At 39.2% G+C, this 26922-nt stretch overlaps 1 protein-coding gene across 1 annotated transcript in view; it reads right to left on the minus strand.

The window, feature by feature from the left end:
• Positions 1-24918, minus strand: part of LOC107043985 — a 70323-nt gene extending 45405 nt beyond the window's left edge. The window contains exons 1-2 of the mRNA XM_015265715.1: positions 23876-24918; positions 22253-22396 (exon numbers count right to left, since the gene is read on the minus strand). Coding sequence (XP_015121201.1) covers positions 22253-22396; positions 23876-24830 — 1099 coding nt within the window. The 5' untranslated portion in view covers positions 24831-24918. The remainder of the gene's footprint in view (positions 1-22252; positions 22397-23875) is intronic.
• Between the last annotated feature and the right edge of the window lie 2004 nt (positions 24919-26922).

The raw sequence follows: 26922 nt of genomic DNA on the forward strand, positions 1-26922 counted from the left end.
GTATAAGGGTGAGTTGAGTCCAAAAGATTACGCGAATCTAAGGGTCAGATAAGTGAAAGCCTCAGTTGAGATTGAATGTCAGTTGAGTTTAAAGATGAGTTGAGCCTAAGGGTCAAAAGAGTACGAAGGGTCAGGCGAATCCAAGGGTCTGTTTTGTAAGTGTCAGATAATTAAAAACCCCAGTTGAGTTCAACTGTCAGTTGAACTCAAGAGCCAGTTGTGTGTAAGGGTCAGTTGAGTGTATGGGTCAGATGAGTGCGAAGGCCCTATTGGGCCTGAGAGTCAGATGATTCTAAGACGAGAATAAGGATCAAATGAGTCTGAGGGTCAGATCGATTCTGAGGCTCAGGTGAGCCAAAGGTCATCTGACTTTTAGATTGAACTGACCCTTAAACTAAACTCAGCCATTTACTCATCTGACCTTTAGATTCGCCTGACCCTTCGTACTCTTTTGACCCTTAGGCTCAACTGACTCGTAGATTCGCGTGATCCTTCACACTCAACTGACCCTTAAATCCGCTTGACCCTTTGTAGTTGTATGACCCTTAGACTCAACTGACTCTTAGATTCGCCTGATCCTTCGGACTCAAATAACCCTTAGACCCATCTGACCCTTAAACTTCACTGGCACTTGGACGCAATTGACGTTTAAACTGAACTGATGCTTTTGCGTATCTGACCCTCACTCAACAGATCCTCAAATTCGCATGATCCTTCAGACTCAACTAATCCTTAGACCCATCTGACCCTTAAACTCAACTATCACTGAGACGCATGTAACCTTTAAATTCAACTTAGACTTCTACTTATCTGACCCATACTCAACTGACCCTTATATTCACCTGACCCTTCGTACCCTTTTAACTTTCAGATTCGTATGGTTCTTCGGACTCGGCTGATCCATCTGGCTCTATGCTGAAGGTTTTACGCTTATATTGATTAAAAAAACCATCTGGCCCTCATACTCATCTGATACTTATACTCATCTGACCCTTAGATTCATTCGACCCTTAAACTCAATTGACCCTTGAACTCAACTGACACTTGAACACAACTGATCCTTAAACTCAACTGAGCCCCTTACTTATCTGACCCTTAGATTCATTCGACCCTTAAACTCAATTGACCCTTGAACTCAACTGACACTTGAACACAACTGATCCTTAAACTCAACTGAGCCCCTTACTTATCTGACCCTTAGATTCATTCGACCCTTAAACTCAATTGACCCTTGAACTCAACTGACACTTGAACACAACTGATCCTTAAACTCAACTGAGCCCCTTACTTATCTGACCCTTAGATTCATTCGACCCTTAAACTCAATTGACCCTTGAACTCAACTGACACTTGAACACAACTGATCCTTAAACTCAACTGAGCCCCTTACTTATCTGACCCTTACTGAACTGACCCTTACATTCGCCTGACCCTTCGTACTCTTTTGACCATTAGGTTCAACTGACCCTTAGATTCGCATGATCCTTCAGACCCAACTAACTCTTACACTTATCTTATCTTTACACTCACTGACTTCTATTTGAAGGGTCCGACCCTTAGACGCCTTAGACCTATATAGAATCTAATTCCCTCTCATCTCCTCCCCCTGCTCCTTCCCTCCTAATTTCCTGTATTACTCTATTGCCTACTTTCTTTCTGTTTTTTCCCATTTTTCTTCTTATTAGTTGCTTATATAAACCCGAAAAAAATGCAACTCGCCACAAGCGACTGTACAGCTCGGAAGCATACCGGGATATCCTGCGACCACTGAGCTTGAGCAGTAGCGAGTAAAACCAGAAAAAGGATGGGTGACCGAAACCGAACACGGCAGAACTACAAGCAGGGATATCTCGAGAACCAATGGACCGATCCGTTTTTTACTTTTTTTCTCATTTTTGTTTCACCGAGTTAATAATATTTATTTTGTAATACCTGCCTCAAAAGTTCACTTTTTGCCATTCTTCCCAAGGAAGGAAGGAATGTACGGTGGAGGAAAGTTGGGGATACGTTTAGTTTCAACCTAATTTCAACGTACAATCTGGAAAAAATGGAAAAAAGAGACGATATTTACGTCGAAAATAGGTTCTATCGGTGTATTTGAGCCTGTATACTGGACAAGGGAACAGTAGACCTTGAAACTACGTTGGGAGACCGGGTAAAATTTCGACTCGGGCAGTTGCTTGTGGCGAGTTGTATAGTTTTCGGGTTTATATAAGCAACTAATACGAAGAAAAATAGGAAAAAACAGAAAGAAAGTAGACAGTAGAGTAATACAGGAAATTAGGAAAGGAGCAGGGGGAGGAGATGAGAGGAAATTAGAGTCCATATAGGTCTAAGGCGTCTAAGGGTCGGACCCTTCATATAAAAGTCAGTGAGTATAAAGATTCGATAAGTGTAAGAGTTAGTTGAGTCTGAAGGATCACGCGAATTTAAGGGTCAGTTGAACTTAAGGGTCAAAAGTACGAAGGGTCAGGCGAATATAAGGGTCAGTTCAGTAAGGGTCAGATAAGTAAAAGGCTCAGTTGAGTTTAAGGGTCAGTTGTGTTCAAGTGTCAGTTGAGTTTAAGGGTCAATTGAGTTTAAGGGTCGAATGAATCTAAGGGTCAGATGAGTATAAGTATCAGATGAGTATNTTTATGCTTATTTTATATCGCTTCGAGTCTGATGAGACTATATGGCGATTGATCAAGACTTTAAAAATGGTTAGATCTCACCATTCTACCCGGCCAGGAATCGAACCTGGAACCTATCCGTTGTGAGGCAACGGCCTTAACCACTACGCCAGGCCACCGGTCATCAGATGAGTATGAGGACTAGATGGTTTTTTATTTATCAATAAGGCTAAAACCTTCAGCATAGGGCCAGATAGATATAAGGGTCAGCCGAGTCCGAAGAATCACGCGAATCTGAGGGTCAAAAGGGTACGAAGGGTCAGTTGAGTATGGGTCAGCAGAAATCTCAGTTGAGTTTAAAGGTTAGATGCGTCTCAGTGATAGTTGAGTTTAAGAGTCAGATGGGTCTAAGGATTAGTTGAGTCCGAAGGAGCAGGCGAATCTAAGAGTCAGTTGAGTCTAAGGATCAAACAACTACAAAGGGTCAGGCGGATTTAAGGGTCAGTTGAGTATGGGTCAGCAGAAATCTCAGTTGAGTTTAAAGGTTAGATGCGTCTCAGTGATAGTTGAGTTTAAGAGTCAGATGGGTCTAAGGATTAGTTGAGTCCGAAGGAGCAGGCGAATCTAAGAGTCAGTTGAGTCTAAGGATCAAACAACTACAAAGGGTCAGGCGGATTTAAGGGTCAGTTGAGTGTGAAAGATCACGCGAATCTACGAGTCAGTTGAGCCTAAGGGTCAAAAGAGTACGAAGGGTCAGGCGAATCTAAAGGTCAGATGAGTAAAAGGCTGGGTTGAATTTAAGGGTCAGTTCAATCTAAAAGTCAGATAACCTTTGGCTCACCTGACCCTCAGAATCGATCTGCCCCTCAGACTCATTTGACCCTTATCCTCGTCTTAGACTCATCTAACTCTCAGGCCCAATAGGGCCTTCGCACTCATCTGACCCATACACTCAACTAACCCTTACACACAACTGGCTCTTAAATTCAACTGACAGTTCAACTCCACCGAGGTTTTTAATTATACGGCCCTTACAAAACAGACCCTTGGATTCGCCTGACCCTTCGTACTTTTTTTACCCTTAGGCTCAACTCACCTTCAAACTCAACTGACATTCAATCTCAACTGAGGTTTTCACTTATCTGACCTTTAGATTCGCGTAATCTTTTGGACTCAACTCACCCTTATACTTAATTGATCCTTATACTCCACTAACCCTGCTGACCCTTGGACCCAACTCACCCTTCAGACGCACAATTATTTGAACTTCGAACTAATGTTATTAATGTACTAACACTAATAATTTAGTTACGTGAGTCTTTAACACGGTAATTAATTTTTTAATTATCGTCAATAATGACCTTGATACAATCACATGTGGACGTCGAAACTTACAACGTACGTTAACAGAAAACGAACGTCATTAATATTGAGAGTACGTTTAATATACGGTGGATATTGAGTGTTTTTCAACATCCATGGGCCTTCACGTTACGATAAGTTGAAAGTACGGTGAAAATTCGGCGGAGAATTTGAACATCAATGCAATGTAGGTTCAAAACATTGAAACTACGTCGGGAGACCGGGTAAAATTTTGACTCGCGTTTCATCCTCCGGCCTGAACCCTCACGTATTTTGTCGGACCGTGTAATTAGCCTAATTCAGCTAAATTTCTAGGCGGGTAATTTGAGCAGAAAGCAACGATAATTCAGCAGATCCTAGTTATAATTTTCCTCCTTATAATTGCACTTTCCTTCTATTTTTTTATTCCTCTCCTCGAGCGCTTCTCTCACTCTCTACCACTTCCGTCTCTGCGAATGTAAACACTAATGCTTTCATCCTTATCGTCCCCTATTCCCAGAAATTAGACCTGCTCGTTTGGTGAGGGTATGAAAACAGACGCACTTTCCGAATTCATTTTCTGTATGGATTTATCTGTGTGATTATAACAAGAGCCTACGGTATTTGTCATGATGTTTGCATAGTTCAAGATACCAAAAATCGAACGACGGAACTTAAGATCGCTCTTACTTTTGATTTTATGAAAGAAATGAAGAAGGGTCATTCTAAATAAATATTGGGCATTATTCACCCGAAAGAAAAGAAATAATTCACATAGTTCTCGACTAGTCGCTTCGGTTATACCCAGGTAAGAATCGACGATACAGACAGAGTTCATCAAGCCCTGGACTAAGGCTTGGAAATGCTCAATGAGGACTGGGGCTCAACCTTGGATCAGCCCTCTTTCAACAGCAAAATGATAACCTCATTTCAGACTTAGTCCATAAGGCTTAAACAAGACTTGGTGCCAAGGTTTGATTCAAGCCTTGAATTACCAAATTTTAAAGGCTCAATCGCGCTTCTTTTCAATAAATCATATTATTGTTTACGGATATTTGTTTAAATAATTTCTTATTGCCTTATAACCCTTTTTATGAATTTCGAGCAACTTATGAAAAAGACTGACGGGGCTATATATAGCCCCTTGTGTAGCCCCTCTTACACATGAAAAGTCTTTGTTTTATAATTTAATTTATGACCCTCAATACTCAAAGTCTAGACTAGGCCTGAATTGCCCCGGGATGAAATTTTCCTATCTCTCGGGGGCTCCGCGTGACTGTGAGCGACTGAAATCAGGCTCTCTGGGTCTCCCGTAAATTTTTCGGCGCTTGGCCAGTCTCTAGTATGGAGCCGGGAGTTTCTATGAGTCTCTATTTCCGCAATGGTGCCTAACGGCTCTTTACGGGAGATCAGGACTTAGAATATTATTGTTCGACATGAAAATTCTGATTATAATTATTGAATAAATATTCTATGTCCTCATCTCTAAGGGAGGGACACTATAGTTGCGTCCGTCATTGAGAGCTCATAGATTTTTTTTTTAAATAATTGATCAATAGGTGATACTGATAATTGATTGATAATAATCAACAACGGTTGAAGTGTCACGAAACAGACCGTTGCGACAATATCAATGGAACAAAGTGGAGGGTGAAACAATGAGGGTCAAACAGTTGCCTGCTGGACCGACATAACGGGGAGCCGATGAGCTAAAATGGAGCAAACAAACTAAAACGAACAGGAGAAATAAAGAACGTAACAGAATAAACTATGAGAATTGAGAATTGAATGCTTGACCTTCAGCCTGCCTCTCCCCCCCTCCATTAGGTTTCATGTTTAGAATTAAAGACACAAATAATTGAATTGGAAATAGAGAGAGAGAAAATAAACTAGAGCGATGAAAAATGTCTCTGATGGATTTTTTCTTCTCCATGATCGACTATTTTCCCCCTGAAGACGAACTAGTTGCCCTTCTTTCTCCCATTTTCAATAAGAGTAGTAAAAGTTGAAAAATCTCCGAATAATTGCTCATTCATTATGAATTTTTAATTAACAACTAATTCCATTCATGGGACAACATTGGAGGAAAAAAAACAAATATTCTCATTTGTTCATCAAGGGCCCTTTATTCGACATCCATTGAATTTGCGGGTTCTACAATATAATATGATTGATTGGATATTTTCAAGAAAAAACAGATGTATGAAAGATTATCGATATTAACTGCAATCACCTCGTCACTAACAATACACTTATAAATTCCAGAGAGATTGAAATCATAAATTTCATTATTAAGATCAGAATTAAATTGTGGTTGAGTGATACATTTTTGCATAATTGCACAGTATTGTGGATTACATNACCTCGTCACTAACAATACACTTATAAATTCCAGAGAGATTGAAATCATAAATTTCATTATTAAGATCAGAATTAAATTGTGGTTGAGTGATACATTTTTGCATAATTGGACAGTATTGTGGATTACATGCAATACTACTACAGTAGCTCTTGCATGTACAATTTGATACACGTATAAAGCAATTTATGATACCAAAATTCACCTGACCATCGAAATGATATTTTGCACAAGATGAATTTGTTTTTGTGCATCGTCTGTACATTGTGGACATGTAGAGCGATTTATTTTTGATAAGACGATAAAAGATACCTAGATTAGACCCTCTGAAATTTGAAGCCTCCAGTGCCTCTGTAATCGTATCTGAGAGATTCATATTTGTCTTTATTGTACCCACAATATGTAATTTAGAGGAGATCTCATGAGACTTGAACTTCTTCTCTGGTCTACCTAAACGATCACAAAATTCATAAATACCACTCGTAGGTACCAATTTGTCTATGAGCTCAGGCAAAGCCATGAAGTACGATAAACCTGTGCAAATTTGTAGTCCAGCAAAACGTGTCCCTCTAACGAGAGTTTTTAATTGACCATTAACATTTTCGAATGCAAAACAGGAAGTTACCCAAAGAGGACCAAAATCTAGAACTGTCTTTGCCAAATGTCGTGTGAGGTGTAAGTTTGAACACATGTACCTTGCATCGTACAAGTCAGAAAATCTCAATACAAACTCAACGATGAATTCGTCTCCCAGATTCACCATGTCAATGGAAATACTATTTCGACTGAATAAATATATTGCATTTACAAATAATTGATAATGTTTGAAGTATATAGGTGACATTAGTGATTCTAAAATAGGTAGAGAATAATAGAAAAACCAAGTCTTTAATTCTGATGCCTTCAGATAACTCAAATTGGCTGTTATTGAACGAGGTAATCTAGCAACAAAAGTGAGTGGTGTCATCGCACAGACTTTCTTATCAACGATGTGCCTAAATTGGGAAAGAGACCAGGGTTTGTTTTTTAATTTTGGAGAAAACCACAAGACCAGAAGATCTTGAACGAGGCCTAAAAAAACACAGTGCATCGCATCGACTGCAGTAGTACGGATATAATCAGATGACAATCTTGATATTGCACTAGGTCCTTTGACCCCCTTCGGTGCTGCTTCATAATCAGCTGCCTCAGCAGCTAGTTGATCAGTCTCTTCTTGAGTACGCTCTTCCAGATTCATCTCAAAGGGATAAATACGAATCTTCACTCCAGGATATGGTTCAGNAATTCATCTCAAAGGGATAAATACGAACCTCCACTCCAGGATATGGTTCAGATGAGCCAAGCATTTTTGGCATCCGTATTCACCGTTATATTGTTTCATGTTTAAAAACAAAGCCTTGGCTGGTGCATCGCAGGTACCACATATCACTGTGGCTTGCACCCTCACAGGGTCATCTATTCCTGGCACGTCAAGGTCAATCCCATTCTTCAATATTTCTATCTCTTCCGAGATGAACTGCAAAAATAACGGAGGGAAGGGTTTACTTGGCCCAAACCATAAACCCCCCAAGAGTAAATTTTCTTTTTTCGTCCGCTGGTCATAGGGAACCTCATTAATACTTAGAAAAAAAGGCCAAATGGAGTATTGAGAAGATTTAAATATAGAGACGCCATCAGTGTTCCACATGAAGGAAATGTTATCCGGATTGGATAGGATTTTTCCTGTCTGGCAGAGCCCTCGGTAAACTTCCCCATCGTATATGTCTTCATAAAAATCATCATTCTCTTTCATTCTAGTAAATCTATACTGCAGCTGTTGTACAAAACCAGATCGCCGGTATAATGTTTGGAGTTGGTTAATCAGTGGTATTTCTATGAAGTAAGCCACCTGGGTGTCTTCCAAACAATTTTCACATGGAGTTTTGTCAGTTTCGAGGGACATGAAGCAGCAAGCACAATAGAATCGTCTTCGTAATGGTGTGTAATTTTTTTCAAAATATTTTTTAAAAAGGTAGAGACTCTTTCTACAATTATTTGGTTCAAGATAGTGTAATTCTACCAGGTGTAAGATATCAGCCAAGCATGCCCCAGTGAACGAATGAAGTAAAGATAACGTTAAAACTGCCAATAAACTCTCCCCAACTGTGATTTTTGCTCCAGGATACAAAGGGGAATCCTCTTCCTGATTCTCGATGTTATCCTGGTCACAAGAATTTTCTGATTCGTCTCTATTAACATCCTCTTCACCTTCATCTTCGCCCTCACTTGAATCTTCCTCCTCTCCACCTTCATTACCACTGAACCATTGCTCCTCTTCCATCTCATCCCAAGGATCATGATTTACTGAAATTTCTCCATCTGTTTCATCACCTAGAAATATAACAGGCATGAAAAACCATTACCTCGAAGTAAATTCCACTTGAATTGAGTCAGAAAAGAGACACGAAGAGAAATTTGTAGGATAAGACAAGGACAATGGACATATAATTTCGACTCTACGGTGAAAAAATTCTCAAAATCACATACTCTATACTTTCTCCAAGTTTTTCACCACGATGGATTTAATTCTGCAACTTGTCTTCCCATACTTGAGTCAGTCACTTCGTTAAAATATGATTATTTACATTTACCAAAAAGAAATAAATCCAAATGACTCTTCAACAGTTGCCAACTGAAATTAACTGGGATTTTGACATCTACAAACATTGATGTCGAAGAACACTATGTGATAAAACTCTCGTCATGAATTGTAAAAAAAAATACTTAGAACGAAATCTACTGAATGGTGTAATCTCAGGCATTCCATCAAGTTTGATTCGTCGTGTTTTTAATGTCTTCACACATGAATTAACGTTTTAGGTGGATTTTTTGAGAACACTTGATAATATCTTGGGACAACACCACCCATTTATAGAAGTGCAGAGAAAATATAGGGGAATGAATCGGAAGGATGCCTAAAAAATTCAAACCATTATCTCTTTCCAGTAGATCCTCTTCAACATTTGAATCGTCTGAACTTGTCTCGCCTTGGAGTGAATCACATTCTGTGTCATCAGACTGGGATGATGGCCGACCAGTTGTTTCATCCTCAAAAATTGGAAATTGCCTGGCAGTTAGAATAAAGTTAATAAAATACGTCTGATGCTGTGAATGATAAATTAACGATCCTCATTGTTGAAATATCTTTACCTTCTAGTATCAATGTTGACAGCCACATGTCTTGATTCAATTTGTCTATTGTTTTCTTCTCCCAACATTCGTAGTTTTCGAGCTATTCGCAATTGACTACGATGTGAATACTCTTCAAAGAGTACAGGACGCGGGACGATTTTATTAGAAGGCATTGAGAAGTAGGGAGTAGGTGCACTGGAAGTAATGTCACTGGCTTCTTCAGTTCATCAATAGACAGGCTCAATTTTTAACCTCAAATGATCGGAGTTATCTTTTATAAAGAAAATTGGATTATCAATGGATTATCACTTCCATTATTTAATTGTTTCTTAAAGATCTTACGGCTGTATTCGCGATACAGTTTATCATTAAATTTTGCAGAAGGATTGAGAAAAGTCCGTTAATTAACACTGTTTATACTCTAATACACAATCCACACAATACCAATTTGACGTGCACTGGGAGTAAAGCATTTACAATTACAATCTCACACATAGAAACTCACACCAACCGGCTGTGTATGGTGCTTTCCTCTACTAAAGTGAGAGGATACAACTACATCGGAAAGAAGAAGAAGAAGAACCGGCCGTGTGCGCTCTTGCCCCCCGCCGCATGTACCATGTATATTTATCCTATACTAAAAGTAGCAAAATCAAGTTTTTGTGACTTGCAGGATTGATCGTGCTAAAAATTAATTTTTCTAATTCTCATAACCAATCACGGAAAAAAATTCATATTGCTGAAAAGTATTCCCGCGAATCAGCCTAACATCCGGTTACCGACACCGGCTTGTTGCTACACTCATGGCGTGCTGAGCCGACGCCACGAAACACGAGGCACAAAGCCAGTTGTAAGCGCCATTTCGTGCCGCATCGCAGTTTTGTAATGCATCGATGCAATATACAGTGTTCTTGTGCCAATGAATAGTTGATTATTAATCGAAGTGGTGGGCTAAATTGGTGGAAAAAAAGCATCACAAAAAAAGCATCACAGATTCTAGAGTTTTGTGAATCGTTTTCGAGGAAAATAACCTCAATTTATGGAAAATTATTTTGATATTGTTGACGAGTCTGTGTAGAAAAAAACCATCCACAGCCGTGTCGTTTCTTTCGCGTTTAGAGGTTTATGTGTTGTGAAAAAAACAGGATTTAAATTCATAAGGATTAAAAGGAACAAAATGAAGGGAGACAACATGCACATTCTCTTCTATTTCGATATTGACCAGACAATTGACACACTACACGAGGATGCAATTTGCCATCCTCCAGGCAAAAAAAAAAAACAATTGAAGAAAGGTGCCCACGTCATGGTACAGTGGGGTGAAGATGTACATGTCGCAGAAATTGTAGCATACAGTCGTAAGTACATCCATTTCATGTATTTGTTTTTTCATTTTTTCTACATTTCATGACAACTTATTAAAGCCTGTAGTCATTCACTAGACTCACTTGTCATTGTTTTCTAGCAGTCTGTGGTGGTAATAAATGATCAAATTTTTTCGGATCATTATGAATTGTCCCCCATTAATTTATTCCATAAAAAATCACATTTCGATGTTCCTTCGAAACTGAGAATTAATGACTTTGTCATTTGCTCCCGTGTTGATCAAATGTTCGGATATTTATGAATGGAAATTAGCACAATGAATCAATGAAGATCACGGAAATGATAGAGTTTTCTTAAATATTGTAAAAAAAAGACCTAAACACAATGCACCACATTGATTCATCAAAAATTAGCATATTCAACAAATTTTATTCACAGAGGATAAAAAATATCTCGAGGAATTAGGTTACGATTGGTCTTCCAAAGAAATTGTTAAACCAGGGACAACAGTAAAGACACAACAGGAGAAAAATATGGCAAAAAAACGAGCTTTGGCCAAGGGACAGAAAGAAGTTACAGAAGCCAGAAAGAAGACGGTGTTGAAATATAATCAATTACTTCTCCAATCAACACGCAAAGACGAAAAGTCAATCATCAAATCTGAGACTATCAAAGCAGGAAGTAGCAGTAAGATCGGCAAATCAAGCAGAAGGAAGAGTTCTACTGTACCAACAAAAGATGGAAACAAATTTGCACTGAATAAACCTGAGGGGAGAGAGGAAGAGACTGTCACGGTTGAATTGGGGAGAGAAAGAATTGTGAATCTTTTGTCCTGTCAATTTTGTTCGTCAGTTCAGGGTAAGTGTCTCAAGTCACTTGTTCACATAAGGTTCTTACTGGATTTCCCAAGAATAATAACTGGACGAACATGAAATATATGTGCACACTCATGTTTTTTTCCAGAATTAATCAATCCAGAAGTTATCACAGTTTTGGAACACTGTGTCGCTCACCTCAAATCACTATCAGCCGAGAAATCTGGTGGCGAGAGGAAGAAATCGCTTCCCTGGCAGATTCCGGCGCATGGGAAAGTTCAGCTTATGCCTAATTCAGATGTGTGGGTGGAGAGCGGTACCCTGAAGACTTTGACAACACTGTATAAGGAAAAATGGAAGGAGCTATTGAGGCGACTTCTAAAATCTTTCGTTGGTGAAGTCGAGCTGGCCACTATGACTGCAGCAGGAGGTAGTGACAAACCTGGAATTCCCCCAATTTTATACAATACTGTTCAGGGTACGTAAGGAAATCTCTTGAGAAATTTTTACGAATAATTCAGGGGAAATAATTGTTCAATTTATCCTTCCACAGATTATGTATAAGCCCATTGTAAGATTAAATTGAAGGCAAAGGAGAAAAGCCCTCCCTTCAACCGTACGGTCAACTTGATGTGTTGCAGACTCGCCAAGAAGTTTGGAATCTCATCAGCACAGCATGAGGAAGAGAACGAGAGTACTGATGAACGTACAGAGAGTGAGGTCTCTGATGGAGAACCACCTGTTTTGAAGAGGAGAGCCAAGAAAAGACCTCTTCCCAAGAGCGCAGCTATTGTTTTGAGCTCAGAGGACAGTGGTGAGTTCTATGCTTTCCTCGAAAAACCCACTTCACAAAAAGATCTGCAGTTTCCTAAAGGAGTGGGACGTGTCTCCGGTAAAAATGGAGAACGTTCTGATGCTGCTGGAGGCCCTATGGCATTGGATGTAAGGGACAACCGTTCATCACAACCAAAAAGGAGACGATTGGCAGGTTCGCCAAAGAAGAGATCAGTGTATGACGCTGATAGGTCAGCATTTGAGGACATGAGCGATTGGCTCAAGCAGGTTGTGCCTGGTGAAGATTCTGAAGCAGAGAAGGAAAATTCGCCTTCGATGAAGAATGAATCTACAAAATTACGTGTTTCTCTAGCAGCTTCGAGATCCGGAAATTTTTCCATTGAAAGCGGCGATCTCGAAGAGTCTAAGGGGAAAAAGATGACCACTTCAACTCCAGAGAAATCCCAACGCAAGAAGAAGCGTTCATACCAGAACGACTCTAATTACATTCTGGGACTCCACTCTGCCAACTCGTCGACTCTCAATGAGACCAAAAGCTCAGGGCGTTCAAGGAATAATCTCGAAGTTCCTGTGCCGAAGGATGATATTATCAAGTCTAAGAATTCTGTGAATTTTAATGGAGTGAATGGTGGAGTGCAAAATCACCAGCCCACTCCTCTCACTGATGGAAGACAGGAGGAAAACTCGAGCCAAGACCCTGGATCCAATACTAATAAAGAAAATTTCTACACTCAAAGTTTCGCATCAGCTGCTGGTCAGCCTCAGTACTCAGGGCCTCCTCAGCAACAATGGAATTTCCCACCGTCAACTTATCCTCAATCAGCTCCTCAAGCCACTTATCAAGGTTCGTATGCTAATCCTTACTACCATCAGTACAATAATTATCCGCCTGGATATTATGGCTCAATGGACCAGCCATCCAACAACCAGATGACTGATCCTAGTTTGTGTAACCAGAATTACGTTTATCGTCCTCTTTAAAGTTTGAAAATATTATTTAGTCAAACTGCATTTAATTATGTGTGTGTTTCCAAGTCGAGAGCCGTGAAGAAGATAAATCTTATACAGTAAAAAAAAACTGAAATCACAAAGATTTATTTCCAGTTTTATGATGCGAGAGAAATTTTCTGATGATAAAAATGAGTTTATTCGATATTGTAGTGTGTGTAAGACTTGATATAACGTACTTTTCAACTCTTTATAATCCACAGTTGATTCATTCCTGGTACTAACCAGTTTGTTCAATGTTTCGATTTACTTTTGGGTAGGGAGAAAAGTGCAAAAATGTTTACGATGTATTATGCCAAGGATGCAATTTGATATTACATTTTTTTCTACTTTTTAATCGAACAGAGTATTATTAATGACAAAAATGAGTTCATTCCATATTTTGATGTGCATAAGAATTGGTATAACGTACTTTTCTACTTGTTAATCTTATACTTAATGTTAATCTAATACTTTTCTACTTGATAATCCACAGTAATCTCATTGCTTGTAATTACAAGTTTATTTAATGTTTTCATCTACTTTAGGGTAAGAAAAACAATATGAAAATGTTTGAGCTGTATTATTTAAGGGATGAAATTTGATATTACGTACTTTTTTACTTTCATCATCGAACAGAATATTATTAATGACAATGATAAGTTTATTCCATATTGTACGTACATATATATATACGTACTCACGTATATCATGTACTTTTCTACTTGTTATAATTCACAGTAATTTCATTTCTTGTAATTACAAGTTTATTTAATGTTTTCATCTACTTTAGGGTAAGAAAAACAATATGAAAATGTTTGAGATATATTATTTTAAGGGTAAAATTTTGTATCACTTATTTTTTTACTTGCATAATTCACCAAAATATTTTAAATGGTAAAAATGAGTTCATTTAATATTGTAGTTCTTGATCAAGTAAAAAAAAGCCAAAGGTTTGAGATTCTAATACGACAGTTTTTCTGTTCCCCGCAATACTGTCATTAATTATCATAATGAGTATGTTAACAATGTAATTACATTGTAGAATTCATGAAAAGTTCAATATGGTCATAATTCAGTCATGTTCAAATCCCAAATTGTTGGTAATGAGTATATTTTATTTGTGCATTACAGTGTTGTACAAGATGAAACTTTTTATTAATAAATTAATCAATTAAACAAAGGATTGAAATGATTATTCAACTATTTATTGCATATTGCGACAATCTCTGCAATAGAGACTCCAGTCTCGGAGACTCTGAGAGATTCAGCAGAGATTTCACGATACAGTCTCTCATTCGGAGACGTTCATCTCCCATGAGCGCTTACCTCCACGTCTCCCAATAGTCTCTACCGTGGCGCGGAGAGAGACTACTTTCGAGACGGAGACAACGGTCTCTCGGGCCAACGGAGACCCTGGATTTTTCGTCCCGGGTGAGCCTCGCCAATGGCCACTTTAATCACTCTCATTTCAGGCTGGAGTGAACGATGAAATCAAGCCTGTCCCAAACCTGAGTCACTGAGTCTCACCAAAGGTTAGACTGACGATGGGATTATATAGGCTGACGATGGGAATAGCTCATACTAGCTTGTTCCCATGGTCAGCCTATATAATTCCTCCCTGGGTAGTGGCGAAGTATGTAAATCTAGATCGGATAATATTTGAGATTGTACATCGCCCACAAGTCTAAAAAATCATTAAAATTCGAAAAAATAGAATTTTCGCCACGGCGGGCGGAAAGAACACATTTTCCTCCCGCTTCGCGGGAGGAAAATCTGCCTTTCCACGTACGCCGTGACGAAAAATAACGTTCTCACCACGGGAGGTAAAATAAAGGACCCTTACCCACGTGCTTACCACCTTCGCCTTCGGCTCGGGTGGTAATTCTGCACGTGGGCATGACTCCTTTATTTTCCTTCCCTTGGTGGGAAATATACTATAGCTAATTCGTTTCTGCGAGCAGTTCCACCGTGTGATGCACAATCTAAAACTATTTTGGTGTATAAAGTCCTAAGCAGAATCACAAGAAAAATGAATTGATTTCCGAAAATGTTTCCAAAAATTTGGATCAGCAGAACAGAGACCTCAGCGATATTAACCCCGATTCCCCTATAGCCGCCTATTGGCGGCTGCCAATCATAATTTTCAAACGAACCACAAAAAGAAACCATACACTAGACAAACAGCTCAGATATCACGTTTGAATATATAACTTATTTACCTCCGACCAAAGCTTCTTGCCTAGGCTTCAATCCCGGTCTTTGCGTTGTCGAGAGGGGGTGGGGGGTTGAAACCTCAACTTCGAGGCGTCTTTTCCGATACAAACCACACGAACACACACACACAACCATAGATTCAATCCACTCCCCTCTTTGGCATTCTGTAGAATTGTAAATTCGTGGTTCATCGATCTTTCTCGAAGCAGGATAAACTTCAATCGCATGATGTTCATCCAGATGAAAAATCAACCTTGACTCCTCCATTTCTTCTCTGGGATGATCCACAAAAGAGTTGAAAAACTCACAAAAGCAAAATAAAAATCTGATGCGAGGAATGAACATGACAATTGCATTTGTCCACCTGCGATCTGAATGTGGTTATCCGACATTGGCACAATGGAAATGAAATTCTAACTGCAGTGATACGTTCAGAGACAGATAACTGTGGGTATCATAGTATGCCTGAGGGGTGGAAATCGATGATCTGTAAATATTTGAAAATTTAAATTCATGGTGGTGGCGGTGGTGGTCCATAGGTTTTTGAAATTATTGAGGTAAATATTGAATTTTATCATACTCGAGTTTTATTGATATTTATGGAAAATAACCAGGGGTTGTATAATTCCAGCGAGAGATGAGTTTTCATCCGAATGAATGAATAAAAATGGAGGATTTAATTTTAATTGTGGATTTTCCACCATATTTTTATATTCATCAGATTAATTCAGAATGATGGAATTGATCAAAATTTCGCAATTATAATTCTATTCATTTGACGGTCTTTTTGTCGAATTCAATGTTTTAGTTGCGACAACTCAATTGCAGTCTTTAAATGAATCTCTCTTGAAATTGAACCGTGCATAAATGAATCCTGCGGGTGAGAATCCATTCAGGAGGGGGGATCAAAGCTGTAACGGTCCGATGCTATATTACTATTCGCAGTTGAATGTAGCAATGGGGGTTTTAGACAACGTAAGGTGATAAACAACTTCAGTGTACCCGTAGAACAATGAGAAAATTTTTTTATTGAGACATCCATCTTCACTTGTACCAAGAAACTCATGCAACAATCTCAACCCAAAAAGACAAGAAATTTTGTGTTTATCCCAAAGACGAAGATAATTTTTTTATAATAATTAAGTGATTTCTCAAACCAAGTCTAGTTAAATCAATTCATTCCATATTTTTCATCCTCAAATCTAAAATATTGTAATGCAAAACCACTCTATTTGGTGCGAGCAGTTGCTTTCTTGTGAACCAATATCCCTTCAAAAAAAATTTCACCGGTTTTTCGTTGCAAGGGGGTTAACTTGCCAACGCGGCCATCGCCCAAGGGCCGTCAGCCAGGGAATGTTAAATGTGGAGTGGGTTTTTTCACTTGGAAAATCTATGGAATATTCGGTTTGAAAATTGTGTTAAATTTTCAGATGAATATTATGTGGAAATTTCTGATGAAAAATTGATGTGAAATTTTGGTCCAGCCGGGGATCAAACCTGGAAGCTTGAGGTTGTGAATCTCCAATCTGTGGCTACCAAGTGCGCCACACAGCCGGGTTATTTCCCTTCATTTTTCGAACAAGTAGAAATTCTCTTGACGAACGTTTTTTTTCTCAGTGGAAGGTATTTTTTTAAATCAATTTTCGAGCCACCAGTTTCTTGATATAAGCGAAGACGTCCTTCTCAAGAAACTTTTTTGTTCTCAGTGAAGGAGTGCCCAGGAGATACATCCATAGAGAGTTAAAGTCCATTCTTTCTCATTTCAAAGAAGTCTGGGTTCCGCAATTCAAAACTTTCGGGTTTTGAAATTAAAAATATTCAGATTCGGGCTCGGTCGGTAACGGTATTAGATTCGGATGGGCCGCTCATCCCCGCGTCTTCCAATTTTACGAAGTTTTTTGAGTAATTAAGACGTGAAACTGTCAAAAAAAGTCTTCACTCCCCCCGGAGTGGCATATATACCCGGGTTCGAACTGTTATCTTGGCAACAGATAACACATTACGAGGAAACGGACACAAATTGAGGGACGCGTAGGAAGTGAGGTTAGGGTGACTTGGCAGCCGGACTCAAACTCCGGGTTTAACCTGCAACCTCATGGACACCTCTTGACATTTCAACACAGAGAAATCATCAGAAATCTGCGGAAGGAAGCTGAAAAACCCTTGGATATGGAGGGACGCTCTACATCATGGATGTGCGGGACTTCAAGATGAGGAAAAAGACGTGGAAAGACAGTCTACCTCAAGAGAAGGACAACAGCGAACAACTTCTCATATTTAAATATCATTATTATTAAATTTTCCTTTGTGTTATCTTTTGTTTTTGATGCATACGTGTGCCATAACCTCTCGGTCGTCTGTATTTATATACAACGTATGTACAACTTAGGAAATCTGTACTTCCATCTGTCAAAGGCGTAAAGCCATACAGTGAGAACAATAAATTCAGCATTGAATATTCAGATTCTTGAATTGATACTTTTTCCTTCTTTAAAATCAATCCACTTATGTTTATATTATCCTGTTTTATTATTCAACGTATATGATTTGGCACCTTGACCCAATTCATGCAAAATGAATATTTGATTATTTCAGAAATAGTGATTATTTCGCCTGGTTTCAGGTTCAGAAAGCAAAGCTTCTCAATTTAAAACCCTTTCTCACTTGAAATAAGTAGGTTTTCAATCCTGAATTTTAGGAACTTTTCTAATAGCCAATTTCTAATTCTCAGTACAATGCCATCTGAAACCATGGATCCTCATTATCAGTAATTTAAAAACTAGAAACTATTTTTCTCTGTGGAGGACCTCATAATGAGCTCAAACATTTAATCCCCAATGGGGAGATCCACATTAAGAATCTCAAAATCGGCTTATGGAAACCCCCGCGTCTAGCAAAAATTTTCTTAAAGAACTTCTTCGACTGAAAAAACCTTATCGGAAAGATTTTTCCGTAGGATGATCTTATAGGATTCCCAACGTCAAAAAGTCCATAAAAATTTTGTATCTTCCCGAGGCGAAATTTTACCGGGTCTCCCAACGTAGTTTCAAGGTCCACTGGTGGGTTTAGGACGTTGAAAGTACGTTGTCCATTGTACAGGCTCAAATGCACCGATTCAACCTACTTTTAACGTAAATACCTTCTCTTTTTTCCATTTTTTCCAGATTGTACATTGAAATTAGATTGAAATTAGGTTCCCCCACCGTACATTCTTTCCTTCCTTCCTCCCCCCTATCCACTCCACACTACCAGTTCCATTCTAACATCGATTAATTGATTAAATCTTGCATAAATTAATCGGTGGAAGAATGGCAAAAATATAAATATTAGTAACTTGGTGAAACAAAAATGGTAAAAAAAGAAAAAAACAGATCGGTCCATTGGTTCACGAGATATCCCTGCTTGTAGTTCTGCCGTGTTCCCTTTCGGTCACCCGCATCCTTTTTCTGGTTTTACTCGCTACTACTCAAGCTCAGTGATCGCAGAATATCCTGGTATGCTTTTGAGCTGTACAGTTGCTTGTGGTGAGTTGTATTTTTTTCGGGTTTATATAAGCGACTAATAAGAAGAAAAATAGGAAAAAACAGAAAGAAAGTAGGCGATAGAATAATACAAGAAATTAAGAGGAAAGGAGCAGGGGGAGGACATGAGAGGGAATGAGAGTCCATATAGATCTAAGGCGTGTAAGGGTCGGACCCTTCATATAAAAGTCAGTGAGTGTAAAGATCCGATAAGTGTAACAGTTAGTTGAGTCTGAGGGATCACGCGAATCTAAGGGTCAGTTGAACCTAAGGGTCAAAAGAGTACGAAGGGTCAGGCGAATGTAAGGGTCAGATAAGTAAAAGGCTCAGTTCTGTTCAAGTATCAGTTGAGTTTAATGATCAATTGAGTTTAAGGGTCAAATGAATCTAAGGGTCAGATGAGTATGAGGGCCAGATGGTTTTTTTTATCAATAAGCGTAAAACCTTCCGCATAGGGCCAGATGGATATAAGGGTCAGCCGAGTCCGAAGAATCACACGAATCTGAGTGTCAAAAGGGTACGAAGGGTCGGGTGAATATAAGGGTCAGTTGAGTATGGGTCAGATAAGCAGAAGTCTGAGTTGAGTTTAAAGGTTAGATGCGTCTCAGTGATAGTTGAGTTTAAGGGTCAGATGGTTCTAAGGATTAGTTGAGTCCAAAAGATCATGCGAATTTGAGGGTCTGTTGAGTAAGGGCCAGATACGCAAAAGCTTCAATTCAGTTTAAAGATCAATTGCGTCCAAGTGTCAGTTGAGTTTAAGGGTCAGATGGATCTAAGAGTTATTTGAGTCCGAAGAATCAGGCGAATCTAAGAGTCAGTTGAGTCTAACGGTCAAACAACTACAAAAGGTCAGGCGGATTTAAGGGTCAGTTGAGTGTGAAGGATCACGCGAATCTACGAGTCAGTTGAGCCTAAGGGTCAAAAGAGTACGAAGGGTCAGGCGAATCTAAAGGTCAGATGAGTAAAAGGCTGAGTTGAGTTTAAGGATCAGTTCAATCTCAAAGTCAGATGACCTTTGGCTCACCTGACCCTCAGAATCGATCTGACCCTCAGACTCATTTGATCCTTATTCTCGTCGTAGACTCATCTGACTCTCAGGCCCAATAGGGTCTTCGCACTCATCTGACCCATACACTCAACTGACCCTTATACACAACTGGCCCTTAAACTCAACTGATAGTTGAACTCAACTGAGGTTTTTAATTTTCTGGCCCTTACAAAACAGACCCTTGGATTCGTCTGACCCTTTGTCTTCTTTTGACCCTTAGGCTCAACTCACCTTTAAATTCAACTGACATTCAATCTCAACTGAGGCTTTCACTTATCTGACCCTTAGATTCGCGTAATCTTTTGGACTCAACTCACCCTTATACTCAATTGATCCTTATACTCAACTAACCCTTCTGACTCTTGGACCCTCCCTTCTCACCCTTCAGACACACGATTGTTTGAACTTCGAACTAATGTTATTAATGTACTAACANCAGTTAGTTGAGTCTGAGGGATCACGCGAATCTAAGGGTCAGTTGAACCTAAGGGTCAAAAGAGTACGAAGGGTCAGGCGAATGTAAGGGTCAGATAAGTAAAAGGCTCAGTTCTGTTCAAGTATCAGTTGAGTTTAATGATCAATTGAGTTTAAGGGTCAAATGAATCTAAGGGTCAGATGAGTATGAGGGCCAGATGGTTTTTTTTATCAATAAGCGTAAAACCTTCCGCATAGGGCCAGATGGATATAAGGGTCAGCCGAGTCCGAAGAATCACACGAATCTGAGTGTCAAAAGGGTACGAAGGGTCGGGTGAATATAAGGGTCAGTTGAGTATGGGTCAGATAAGCAGAAGTCTGAGTTGAGTTTAAAGGTTAGATGCGTCTCAGTGATAGTTGAGTTTAAGGGTCAGATGGTTCTAAGGATTAGTTGAGTCCAAAAGATCATGCGAATTTGAGGGTCTGTTGAGTAAGGGCCAGATACGCAAAAGCTTCAATTCAGTTTAAAGATCAATTGCGTCCAAGTGTCAGTTGAGTTTAAGGGTCAGATGGATCTAAGAGTTATTTGAGTCCGAAGAATCAGGCGAATCTAAGAGTCAGTTGAGTCTAACGGTCAAACAACTACAAAAGGTCAGGCGGATTTAAGGGTCAGTTGAGTGTGAAGGATCACGCGAATCTACGAGTCAGTTGAGCCTAAGGGTCAAAAGAGTACGAAGGGTCAGGCGAATCTAAAGGTCAGATGAGTAATATGCTGAGTTGAGTTTAAGGATCAGTTCAATCTCAAAGTCAGATGACCTTTGGCTCACCTGACCCTCAGAATCGATCTGACCCTCAGACTCATTTGATCCTTATTCTCGTCGTAGACTCATCTGACTCTCAGGCCCAATAGGGTCTTCGCACTCATCTGACCCATACACTCAACTGACCCTTATACACAACTGGCCCTTAAACTCAACTGATAGTTGAACTCAACTGAGGTTTTTAATTTTCTGGCCCTTACAAAACAGACCCTTGGATTCGTCTGACCCTTTGTCTTCTTTTGACCCTTAGGCTCAACTCACCTTTAAATTCAACTGACATTCAATCTCAACTGAGGCTTTCACTTATCTGACCCTTAGATTCGCGTAATCTTTTGGACTCAACTCACCCTTATACTCAATTGATCCTTATACTCAACTAACCCTTCTGACTCTTGGACCCTCCCTTCTCACCCTTCAGACACACGATTGTTTGAACTTCGAACTAATGTTATTAATGTACTAACACTTATAGTTTAGTTACGTGAGTCTTTAACACGGTAATGAATTTTTTAATTATCGTCAATAATGACCTTGATACAATCAAATGTGGACGTCGAATCTTACAACGTACGTTAACAGAAAACATACGTCATTAACGTTGAGAGTACATTTAATATACGGTGGATATTGAGTGTTTTTCAACGTCTATGGGCCTTCACGTTGAGATAAGTTGAAAGTACGGTAAAAATTCGGCGGAGAATTTGAACAACAAAGCAATGTAGGTTCAAAACGTTGAAACTGCGTCGGGAGACCCGGTAAAATTTTGACACGGGTTCATGCAAACTGTTCCGTTACGACTTCCACAGATTTTCCCCTCGCAAATACCTGGTAATTCCAGAAAATTGGAAGTTCTCCTCTGTCGCCCCCTCGGATGAGCGCTGAAATTCAATGGTCCGACATCCTCATTGCTGACATTCGACAGATTGGACGCTTGGCTATCTCGCGATCCCCGTCTCGATGCCAGATAAGCTGTCAACACAAATAAGGTACACCATTAGTAAAATAGTCTCATTGATCTTCATTTACTACTGTTGATGAGTTTGCACATTCACAGAAAAGATAATATATTACCACCAGATTTACACTGGTTAACCCGGCGAACACACGACTCCTGGATTATCCGCGATCTATATCTATTGGCTTTGAAGTTGCACGTGTCTACTGAACTACATAGCTATTACCAATGGCTGATTCATCTACTGAGGACTGTCTCACATTTCCCAACTAAATGGAGAGCATCATTACAAATGTAACGCAATCTTATAAATGTCATATCACTCTGTGCATTCCAACGTGTTCGACAATACGGACAAAAAGTGAAACTCAACTGCGAGTGTTTTCATACCTCAGAATAAAAAAAAATACAAATGTATATGGGTTTCGAATATCAACCGAGCAATCTTCATGGGCTTTTATTAAACGATCGCCACATTCACAATTCCCTGAAAAGCATTTTCTCTAGAAACACAAGCAGAGGTTCGAGCCTATGCGACAGAAGTCATGTGACCGTGACTTTTTGGGTCATTAGTCTCTTTCTTTTTTTTAGTTCCATCAATTTCATTTGTAGTAAGCTCTCGAATAGATCCGTATCAATTCCCTATCGTTGTGATAGGTATACCAGCGTAACTACATGCTAGAGGGGATCTACAGGAAAATATTCAACCTTTGAATGAAATAAATTTAGACAACAGGTTAAATATCTCCAAAACTGCACTGCCGATTGCACCTATCCAAAATACCAACCTTCAGTATTGTGAAAGCTATAGTTATAGTAGTAGTGCTTTCTTCATTTTTTCTCAAGTTTTTTTGCCTATGAGAATGAAAAAATTTAAAAATTCAAAAAACCGCAGTATCTTGAAAATTTTGTATGAATGGGTATAAATATTATGATTGATCTAGATAGAGGCCGTCGAGAGAAGTATTTTGAAAAAATAAAAATTGAAATCAGTGCAATCGTTCTTGAGATATTGCGGAAAAACTAAATTTAAACAAGTTGTATATTTCAGGAATTACTGGATCGGGCTAAGAAGGCGTCCCAAAGTTGAGCTCAGTCATAGCTAATGGGACACTATTTTAGATTCTCATTTAGGAATTTCATCGTATTTATCTGAAATTTTCTAAAAATTAATCACCAAAAACACCAGTTGTCACATACATACATGCAGACATGACCCTAAAAACATTTCCTCACGTTCCCTAACATTCTAGACCATTTGCAATCAAAATTGGAAAATAAAAAACTCGGTCGAATACAAGGTTTCCATTCGGAAGCAAAAAACTATTAAATTTCAAGGTTATGAACTTTCATCAGTATCAATCGATACGATTCTGATACTATAAAACACAGGAAAATACAAACAACTCACATAACCCAGTCCTCAATCAAGAGATCGCAACATCGGGTAACCCGATAGTATTGAATGTCAATTACCAGAAAACTGAACTCACCCAATCCGCCCTTCATCGAGCCCCTTCGTCTCGGGCTAGATAAGACCGTAACTTCAGTTCCCACCTCATCCCCCCCGGCATTATCGAACTCAGTGAGATCACTGGTGGACTTTCTCGCAATATTTTTTACAGTCGACCTCATTAGCAGCTTCTCACCGACCTCATTCAAACACCCATAACTCTTGTTCAATTGTAAACTCCCGAGTCGTTGTCTGGCCCCCTTAGTAGGACTCTCGGTATCCCTCTTGGATAGTTTCGTGAATTTGTCACGACTGTCCTGATTTGTGCAAGTCTCAAACCTATCCTTATCAGTTGTCCTAGGACTTGGACTGCGTGACGACGAAGTGACAATTGTCGTTGGTGAAATGTTAGTTCCGAGATTCAAACACGAGTTCCTTCTGCCTGACTCTAATGACTTCGCTGTCTTCTGATTGAAAATCTGAGGTGATCCACAACTCATTGATTTATTTCTCGACGAGGAATTGATTATCGGGGGCGTTGACACTGGGCTTTTAGACGGATAGCTCTGAGTCTTCCCAAAGTTCTTTCTCGGATTGCAAAACTGGAAAACCGGAGATTTTGGATCAGCCGGACCTCGTGGATTCTTTGTCGCAGGTGCATGTGGACTGTAAATAGTCGAGTTCCTTCCAAAACTGTTGGATCCACTTGTATTTCCACCGGAGCTTTCTGACAATAAATTATTCCTCGATCCCGATATCGACTCAACTTTTCCAAAATCCTCGAAGACGAAATTAGCATTCGGCGTTTCGGGGCAGTATTCAGGTGGGAATTCGAAGACCCTAGGTGTGCCCGGTGATTTGCAGCTAAAGTTTTGAGGTGTTAGACAGGGACTCCTCTGCCCCGTGATGGAGGTCATTTGAGGCAGCTGGGGAAGCTGACGCGGACTCCTCGGGGACTTTGGGTTGGTGTACGGCCCGGGACTGTTCATGGCCATTTTTCACTTTTATTTCATCTGACTCTTCCGGCGATATTGCTGGGTTTGAAATTTCCGCGCTTCGTATTTCCCGCAGATTGAACTAGTGAACAATGTTATTAACGCTGTCAATCTCCCTTTAATCACTGTCAAATCATTAAATTCGCTCCCCGATTTTGTTATGCAGCATGCGCATCCCACTGGCTACATTGTTCACCGCAGTTCAATCATCGTTATCCTTGCGGCATAAATTAATATAAACAATGAGAATATTTCCCCAACCAAAGTTTGCCAGGACCATGGGGCTCCTCCGGGCGCAAGAGCTGGACCTCCTGTAATTAATCAAACGGAGAATCAATCAGCGGAGTAATCACGTGAAAATATTGATAATGGAATCACTATTGAGATATAATCTTCAATAATGTGGTAGGTCGTCATCAGTAATTTTCGATGCTTCGAGGGAAATGAAGTTAGCAGGAGGAAGTGATAGAAATGTAAAATTAACGTATGAAACAGAGATGAATTATTATCCTACGAAGGGAACGAAATAGCTCAAGGTGATACCACTCTAGGCTAATTCTGTGAATGTCGTGAGAGAAATGATAAAAATTATCCATAATCAGAATCATCCACATTGCTTCTCATACCGCATAAATTATTCTCAAATATGTCCTGTGAATAATTAATGAAAATGGCCATATGTTTAGCTAGCTGAGGTGAACATATCAGAATACAATAACGAAATCCGTGCATGGACGAAGTGAAATTACACAGAGGAACAGTTGTTCAATTGTAGTTGAAATACTATACCAACTCTATGAAATCTGTTAACAAATCCCTCTAAAGTTCTTGACGAACAAGGTTAATGGCCATCATAAGATTTCGATGCTATTGTTACCTACGTACAAACTGACTATTTGAATAATGAACCCGAGTGGAAATTGTTTGCACCTGAAGTACGATCAGAAGTTGATTGACCTGTGTAGTAAGGTTCGACCGATCAGCTGATTTCTCATGAGAACCTGACCAAGTTTTGATTCAATGGATTGGATTCCATAAACTTCAAGTTCAGTTCTGGTCAGGTAGACATGATCAGGTGACGTCTGATGAGAATCTGGCCAAGTTTTGATCTACTAGATTGTATTCCAAAAACTGCAGGCGAGTTTAAATCAAGTACTGATCAAGTACGATCACGTAACGCCTGATAAGAATCTGATCAAGTTTTGATCCAGTAGATTGGATCCCAAAATCTGTATGTGGACTCAGGTCAAGTTCTGATCAGGTAGGCATGATCTTAGTCTGCGGTCAAGCTGCTTAAACCCAATTTGATCCGATCCGGATTTGATGTACTTGAATTTCAGTTGAATGAGATCAACTGAAGAAAAAAAGATAAGGTTTGGATCCGACCCACCTGATTTTAATTTGATCAAATATTTTCCGAGAATCGAATTCTTAATATTAATTCTCAATTTATTTATCAAACAGCTTTAATTAAATATACGGGGGGAGGAAAGGATGGTGCCAGGAATATATATAGTAGAAGAATCAAACTTACAAGCAAATTATCTTCAGTAAAAAAAAATTCGTCAAACTTTCATATGTTCAATAGTGTTATGATGGTTAGAATTATTATCCATTAATCAAATGAATAAAATTGTAACTAGACAAATTTGTCCTCTCCGAATTTATCGACACTTTACTAACAGACAAGCGTAAGCGCTTGTCTGCTATTAACCTAAGCGTACTTGCATAGGGAAGTGAGCACTTATGCTTGTTTGTTATTACGGTTTCGGCATGCAAAAATCCGCGAGTTCATGAATAACTTCGAAGTCAACAAATCCCCCAATACAGATCATATAAGTAAAACAAATTCCACTGAATAACAATAACGCGATAACTAGTGGTTAGGGCATAGGATCAATAATCGTAGGCTCCCCGGTTGGATCCCCAGCTTCGGCAAAAATCATGTGTTTTTTTTTTCAGCGATAATTACGTTAGAGATTTATTAAGAGAGATGATCTACAGTAAAAAAATTGAATTATCTTTTGTTCTGAATTAATTATAATTAATAATTATTATTGATTCCAATGGACAGGTTATCCGGGTTGAATGC

This window comes from Diachasma alloeum, unplaced genomic scaffold, assembly GCF_001412515.2.
Source record: "Diachasma alloeum isolate Michigan unplaced genomic scaffold, Dall2.0 Dall_scaffold_00653, whole genome shotgun sequence".
NCBI lineage: Eukaryota > Metazoa > Arthropoda > Insecta > Hymenoptera > Braconidae > Diachasma > Diachasma alloeum.